General features: G+C 41.8%; 1 protein-coding gene across 1 annotated transcript in view; it reads right to left on the bottom strand.

The window, feature by feature from the left end:
• Nucleotides 1-6,058: 6,058 nt before the first annotated feature.
• Nucleotides 6,059-8,441, bottom strand: part of DOK5 (docking protein 5) — a 139,789-nt gene continuing 137,406 nt past the window's right edge. Inside the window, exon 8 of the mRNA XM_053574681.1 lies at nucleotides 6,059-6,530. Within this exon, the coding sequence (XP_053430656.1) occupies nucleotides 6,466-6,530 (65 nt within the window). The 3' untranslated portion in view covers nucleotides 6,059-6,465. The remainder of the gene's footprint in view (nucleotides 6,531-8,441) is intronic.

Genomic DNA, 8,441 nt, shown 5'->3' with positions numbered 1-8,441 from the left:
CAAAGCAGGGAAGAGCGTGGAATCTAGACTCAGGCTGCTCTAGATTTGCGCCCCAGCACGACCTCCTGGGCCAAGGCCCTGTCAGTCTTACTGCTTTATTTTTATTTATTTTTTTTTTGGTTTTTGGCCGGGGCTGGGTTTGAACCCGCCACCTCCGGATATGGGACCGGCGCCCTACTCCTGGAGCCACAGGCGCCGCCCCAGTCTTACTGCTTTAGATGACACAGCATAAACTGGGTCGAGAGGAAGCCACCTCACTAGGGCCCCAGGAGCAGCTCCAGAAATGGAACCAGCACTTAACAGCTCTACAGTCCCCTCTCCATGACTCCCCTGAGGTCGCCGCTCTGTCGCACACTGTGACTTCATGATACACCTGCTGTGATCTCACTTTCCATTTACTGTGAAATGAATATTTATAGAGCATCTAAGTGAACCAAGCACTTTGTTTGTTATGGGGGGTACAAAGCTAAATCAAATGGACATGGTACCTGCCCTCAGGGAGCTTGCAGAGGTACAGAGAAGACAGAGACCACAGTAACCACAGAAAAAGGCAGAGGTGACGTTGTGAGCACTACCCATGGTGTTCAGAGTAGTGGGTTCTCTATAAAGAATCTCCATGTGCCTAGTATTTAAGTTGAAGTCTGAAGAAGTATCACTTTTGATAGAGTAGAGGAAGTAAGATTTTTCTTTCTTTTTCTTTTTTTTCGCAATTTTTGGCCAGGGCTGGGTTTGAACCTGCCACCTCCAGTATATGGGGCTGGTGCCCTACTCCTTTGAGCCACAGGCGCCACCAGGAAGGTAAGATTTTTCCAGGCCAAAGGAATACCAGGAACAATGACTTTCTCCATGCAAGGGAGCAGGAGCTGCTCAGAGAAAGACTACATGATCCATTCCAGAGAGGACACTAACGTCCTAGATAATACTGATGCCAAGCCACTCACACAGCAGCCCGGAGCCTAGACGCACAGGTGGCTCCTAAAGGTAGGACCATGCAGAGCAGAACTTGGCTAAACTGTCCTGCAGAGGGCAGACAGGCCCTGTTGCAACCAGCAAACTCAGCTATCAGCTGCAGAAAATACTTAAAGGGGTGTGGCTGTCTGCCAATAAAACTTTATTCACAAATACAAAAGCAGAAAATACGGAGGCTTGGGCCTTTGGTGCAGAGTTTGGTGACTCACACTATAGAGCACTTCCATGTGTCCCTCATCTGTCTTGCTTCAGAGATGGACCTAGGGAGAGTAATTATATAAAAAAAAAAAACAACTAGGCCAGGTGCGGTGGCTCACATCTGTAATCCTAGCACTTTGGGAGGCTGAAACAGGTGGATGGCTTGAGTCAAGAGTTCAAAAACAGCCTCAACAAGAAGAAGACCTCCAACTCTACAAAGAAACAAAATTATATATATACAATATATATTTTTTAATTATATATCATATAATATATAATTTACATTACATAAAAATTTATATAAAATTTTCATTTCCAACTTAAATTATATGTATAAAACACATATAATTAGCCAGGTGTGGTGATGGGCCCCCATAATTCCTGCTACTCAGGAGGCTGAGGCAGGAGAATAGCTTGAGCTCAGGAAGGTGAGGTTTCACTGAGTTATGATATTGCTATTGTGCTCTAGCTAGGATGACAACACTCAAAAAAAAAGAAAAGAAAAGAAAAGTTGAACCTGGTCCTTGGTCTTTCGGGATTCCCAATGTACACAACCAAATGTAAACACATCATAAAAACACCCAGAGGAGTGGTTATGAAAACAGGAAAACTACCAATCTTACCCATATCCATAAACCCTTCTATAAAGAAGGAAGGCCTGCTTTTCAGGAGTGTAGCATCACCAAAGGTGAAAAGTAATAAAATTGTTATTGCAGGAAGGATAGAAGGATCAGGGAAAGGAGGCGGGGGCCAGCTGGGGCTTCTGGCTGGATGCAGACTCCTTAGCAAGAGGCTTCCTTCCTCTCCCCACCCGCCTTTTGCAGCCTGAGCTTTCCTTGCACAAGCAGCCCTTGGCTGGCTCTTTTCTATTAAAAAAGAGCCATGTGAGAAGGCTCACACTTCAGGCAACCCAGAGAAACAAAGGTCAGACTGAGTTTCCTTATCAGTTGTTACAGCAACAAAGAAAATATTGCAGAAGCCCATAAAATGCCAGGTGGAAGCCCGCGTCCTGAGGTGCAATAACCCCCAGCACACAGACTGTGTTGGTACCTGTGTTCCAGAATTGCCACGTCTCCTGGAGAGGGAAGCTTCTCATGCGGGTTTACCTTTGGACTTGAAGCTTCCACTAGGGCTCCCTCCTGGCTTCCCACAGCTGTCTTAATGGGAACACCTTGCTGATGGCTTCCAGGGGCCAAGTCTTACCTGCTGCTGGGCACTCCCTCCATTTCTGTTTCCTGAAGGTTTCTTCAAATAGGATTTCATGCCATTTACCACCTGCATTGGAATTACCTAGGCACCAGGACTGAATATGCAGATTCAGGAGCTCCGTCCCAAATCTGGTGATTGAGCTTCTTTTGCCAACAGCTCAGAACTGCCAACTTAGGGAGAAGAATGTGGGTGGTGATACCTTTTTTAGCACAGATGCAGGTAAACGATTATCACACCTTGCTGCCTAGGCTGCCTCAAATCACATTGGATTGAGCCAATGAGTTTGCATTAAAATCAGCCACCTATTGATTTCCATCCATTTGGGATTTAAGATACAGGACTTAAAACATCAATATGAAGGAGAAATATTAATTTCACTGACTTAGTAGAAATCTGAAAATGGTTGTATGTTTTCTGGGACTAAAGGGAAGAGGATTTTCTTTGTTAATAGTGCAAATGTTATGTTCTTGCTTGTTTTTTCTATTTCCTGAGCCATTGGCTTAAATGACTCTGGGATCATTTAAGCAGGTGAACCTCTTTTCTATGCGACCTGACACACCTACAGATGTTAAATAAGTATTTGGTAAGTGAATGAATGAACTTCAGAAACTCATGACGTCTTACCTTATAGAGCATTTTAACCTCTTGCATTTTTCTGCCCTAGACTGGTAAACAATCTTTTAAACACTGAATTGGGCATGCTGAGAAGAATATGCAAACTAGTCCCCCAAACCCCACCTCACTTCCACCCAGAAATATGTTGCTTTTCCCAATATGTAATTAAAACAGAAATATCAACTACATCTAAGACAAATGTCACAGTGTAGCCTCCAGATTCCAGTCTATTGGTGATGTTGACTTAGCGCTTTAGAATTCAGTTTACATAGTGTACAAATCCATCACATCCTTGAAAAACTTCCCCTATCCTCACACCTGTATGTTCAATTCTTGAGTTAGGCATTTAGGAAAATCAAAATCAGAATCAGTTTAAATCACCATTCTCCTTATTGAAGGTCAGAGATTAAAGTACTGAAGTTTCTTATGGCTTCTACCTGAAAATAAAAGAGGAGAGGCTCCAAAAAATAAGAGTGTGAGCAAGTCCAGGCTGTCACTTGTTCTGAGAGTAAAGTTTTATTGGAACTGCCATCCCTGGTTATGCATTGTCTGTAGCTACTTCTGAACTAGAAGACCACAGAGTAGACACAAGGCCAGACAATGAACTTGGAGGACTTATCCTAGCACAGGTGCTACACGCCCATTAGCGAGCACCACCGGGAGAGCAGGGGAGCACTTTGAAGGTGCCCATAGAGATATTCAGTAATGAATGAGTTTGCCAACTTCATCTTCTGACATATGACCCACAAACCCCGAATTATTTATATCCCATTCCTTCCCAGAAAAAGTTTGTTTCCCCTGAGGAAGGCAGTCATAGGAATTTACAGAACAGGCTCAGAAATCAGATTGCTTGGGTTCAATTGTGCCTCTACCATTTAGGAAGTGAGAGATCTTGGGTATATTATATTTTTGAGGCTCCTTGAGGCTTAGTTTTCCTGTCTATAATCTGGGCATGATAATTATACTCACCTCATAGGCTGTTTCAATTAGATTAAATAAGATAATACAACAAAAACAGTTAGAATTGAGCTCGGCAGTAAAAGCTGTCAGGATCACATAATAGAATCTGTTTTCTATCAATAATTTTTTTTCTAAAAAATGCTAAAAGGTTCTTACTTGTCCCTAACCCCATTCAGAAACATTTCTTTGCACACTCATTAGCATCAGAATTGCTTCAGCAATTTCAGCTTCATTAAAATTATAATTATTTTTTTAATTCCATTTCCTTTATCCTCTTTCTCAGCTTAATCCCCCCATTGGCTGCCAAGGCCCTGGGAATCAGGGGGAAAAAAATCTCTTGTGAGTCTTAGGCGAGAAAACAAAACAAAACAAAAAGACCAGATAAATTCAGGAAAATGAGCAGGGAGGGAATTAACAAAGGCACATGGTGAACCAAAATTTTTAAAAGACAAAATGAGTACACCCGGGAGAAGCATCAGCTAAAATAGCATGAGAAGTAGCTATGAGCACTCAGAGAGTCCAGAGCGTGTTCCAGTGAAGTCGTTACCACCCAGCCGTTTATACACTCCTGGTCCACTAATTAATTGTTGGTGGAATTCAATCCTCTTTTTCCCAGTATTTCTCAAGCACTTAAAACACACGTCCTGACCAGCAGTGCCCTTGGACTCAGATCCAGTGGATTTTACTTTCGCAAACTTGCTCTGGGATACAACTGGGGTTAATCTTCATTTTGAAAAATTATGTACTTTTTGGAAGGAGCACGAATGAAAATGAACCTTTCCCCAGCTCTTTCTTGGGGCTCAGAAGAATTTATTTTTTTTCTCTCCAGAAACTACAAGAAATTGTTTTCTGGTGAAAATAATGCTTTTGGAAGGGCCTAGTCTAGGGCCTGGCACAGAAAAAGTATACAAGCAATGTTAATTTACCTCCTCTACTTGAATGAATCCTATCCCCCAAGATTTGATTTTATCTTCTTTTTATTTATTCAACATAAAGTGATCAAGCATGAGTTATGGGATAGGAATAGGTCGAGAGCCGGGGATTTGGGGTTGCTAGAATTAACACAGCCTAATACAGACCATCCAGGTAAATTTGAAGTCAAGATAGATAATTAAAAAATACAATCCTGTCCCGTGAAATATGGGGGACATACACTTACTTACACTAAGAAACGATGTATGATGTATTTGAAATTCATATTTAATTGGGTGCCCTGACTGACAAAGAGTCGTGAACAGGGCAGACTGATTGCTCGTACAGCTAGATGGGAATTTTGACTTCAGGTGCTTACAAGATCCAATTCCCACCTGCACTTCCCCAGGGAGAAAGCCTAGAGAACAGAGGGACCTTGTCTTTAGAAGTCCATGGTCACTGGGGACCCACTTAGCAGGTGTTACTATATTATAATTGCAACTTTATTTCTTTGTTGTACTCCTCCAGGATTACCACACATTAAAAAAAAGAAAACTTTTCCTTGGGGCCGGGGTGTTTATTAAAAAAATGGAATAAAATCTCTGAAAACAAAACGATCCTAAAATACACAGCAATAAAAACATATGGCAGTGACTGTGTTGAGGTGATGGGCCCCAGGGTCAGTGTCTTTTTGTCTCTCTATCCCTGGACTTCAGCATATTGCCTGGAACTAGTATATACGGTGATGTTCGGTACAGACCAGCTGGATGAATGTGTGTGAGCAAATGCATGAATGGTTGGATTTATGTCACACACAATGCAAAACCAAGCTCACAGCTCCTATGGAAAATCTCCACACCCATTTCAGAAATAATGAGGATGTAGAGAAAAACCATGCAACCAGAGTCCAAAAACCATATGGATGAAGAACAATCTTTTATTTCAAAATGTCTTATGAAGGTACTTCAAATAAAATAAAGGCCTTTAAAAAGAGAGGGCAGGGGACAAGGAGAGACACTGTAACCATGTAAACAATATGAAAGGGTCCTTTGGAAGGATAGTTCTGAACAGAATAAGTAAGAGGGAGGCAAAACACTCCTTTAACTAACTGGTAATATTAATATAATCAAATATGATTTCTAGTAGTCAACCAGAACCACCCTATCAATAACTGAGGAATAGGGGTGTAAACAAATAACTAATAATTAAGAGGCATTTCATTGTCAACACTGACTGTCATACAATTAAAATACTCAGAAGGAAAATCACAAGAATCCACAAAAGGACAGATTCAGAGAAGTGCAGGGAACACACTGTCAACAATAGAAAATCACTGAGTGGCCTTGACTCCTTTCTGTCCAGCTGTGAAGAAAATGCCGGTATCTATAGAGCACGTTTCAATTACACTAAGAATTTAAAAAAAGAGAGAGAGAGAAAGAAAAGAAAACTACTGTATTGCAGAGTTTCCTGATGACCACACAATTAGCCAGGGCTTTAAGCTTCTTGTCTTTGTGGATGCTTCTCCTGAGGTCGTTCCGTGACCTCCTGGGTGGATCTGTGGCTGATGTGTCACAGGTGCGCTCCCATCTTCAACAGCACCTGTCAGTGCTCAGACCCATAGGCAGGGAAAGTCTCTGTTCGGTGAAGCTTCAGAGGGCTGGCAACATCTTTTCCAAAAAGAATTCAAAACCAACAGTTATAACATAAGAATATTTACTATCAGATTATCTAGCAACAAGTTTCTAGGTAACAGAAATAAGTAACGTACTTAGGATGGGAGTTTTTTCCCTAGGACGACTCACAGTGATATGCAAATAAGAGTCACGTGAGCATGCACACTTAGCATATCATTTGCATGTTGCCTTTTCACTGAACTATGGTCAGCCCATTAGTGGTTATTTTCTTCCTTAATTTTTCATCTGCATCAAGCTATATACCCAGGGTATTTACGGGAGATGAGAGAGAAACACAGGACTGTGGAAACTTTGGTCCTGAGTGCTTTTTGGAAGCCTGACCAGAAAGAGGGCAATAATAGGCTTATACTTAGTTTATCTCATTGTAAATATGAGGACAAGGACATCTTAAAATCTATTTAGCGTTCATTATTTCAGTTTTATGTTACAAACCAAGCAAAAACAAGAAAATCAAGAAGACAACACACAAGGCCACTAGTCGCCTCCTTTGTGACATAATACTGGAGTTGACAAACTTTTTTCTATAAAGGGCCAGACATTCCATTTTTGAGGTTTTGCAGACCATAGGGTCTCATCACAGGTACTCAGCTCTGCTGCCCGTAGCATAAAAGCAGCCGTAGTTAATATGTAATGAAAGGGGAGGGAGTGGATATTCCAATAAAACTTGAGTAATAAAAATAGGCAGTGAGTTGATTTTGGCTGGCAGGATGTCGTTTGCTTGATCTAAGAAAAACTAGAGGTTTTGCTGCCATCTGTTGGCCAAGGGTTATCACAATCAAAGAAATTTACATCGCTATGAAGAACCCTCAGAACGGGGCAGAAAAAACCTGCTCAACCCCAGTGGCTCACAGCCCCCTTGGTAATTAAGTGTGTGGATGAAGAAGACACAGGACACAGGGGGAAAGGGCTGAGCTGAGGGGAGCACATGCACCTCCCCTGCACTCTTTCAAAACAACGTTTTGAACAGTGAACCAAGCAAAACGGTTCCTGGTGGCATGTGGTCCTTTATTATGCGTCCTTTATTATGCGTGCTTTATTATGTCATCACAAACAGTGCGGACCGCATGCCAAGTCCCGTTTGGTCATCCATCCAAAGTTTAAACTTAGACCAGGAAGAACATTTTCCACTCACACGGAGTGGGGGAAAAGCTAGTTGTTTTGCCCTCCTCACAATATGGTTAAGCAATAAAGGAAACAAAAATCTGTGTAGTCACAATGCAAAAGCCAAAGCAAACGAAAAGGAAATCACAGATTTAGAAATTTACAAGCCTCAAATCTGAACAAGAAGAAAACTGTATACCCGAGTGTACACACAAGATACTCAATAGCTGTGATTATTATCAGAGAAGTCTTGAATATCAACATGTCTCAAATGACTAGAAATCATTTCTTCCGTACTCCCACCTAGTTTGAATGTGTATTCTATTCTCTTTGCAGCGTACAAACATATTATCACAGAGGTAAATTATTGTAATGGGTCTGAGTACTGTGAGCAAAAACCCAGGTGTATCTTTATTACGGTTTGGTAAAATTCCCTGCAAGGGGCAGACACCATACAATGTGTTAATGTCAAATCCAAATCTGGCCAAGTGCAAAGCCCTTGCCTGCACCTTCCGCTGTAGCTCCTTAAACTCTTGAGTTTGTGGGGAAAGCACCTGATAGCATTCACTGGGGGTCAAGTCAGCACAAAAAGGGAGCTTACTGCTTCTATCGTGACTTCTAACAATCGTTCCTGCTTGGTTTGAATATTGTGTGTAGCTCAAAGCTGGGAAATGGATTCCAACCACATTCTTGAAACTCACACAAAGGTCACAAGCTGGCACTGGCCTGTTGATAATATCTGGGCCCAGACCTATTCCCTGGTCTGCACAAGCTGGGAAAACA

Source organism: Nycticebus coucang, chromosome 21 (assembly GCF_027406575.1).
Source record: "Nycticebus coucang isolate mNycCou1 chromosome 21, mNycCou1.pri, whole genome shotgun sequence".
Taxonomy (NCBI): domain Eukaryota; kingdom Metazoa; phylum Chordata; class Mammalia; order Primates; family Lorisidae; genus Nycticebus; species Nycticebus coucang.
This window is presented reverse-complemented; position numbering and strand designations above follow the sequence as displayed.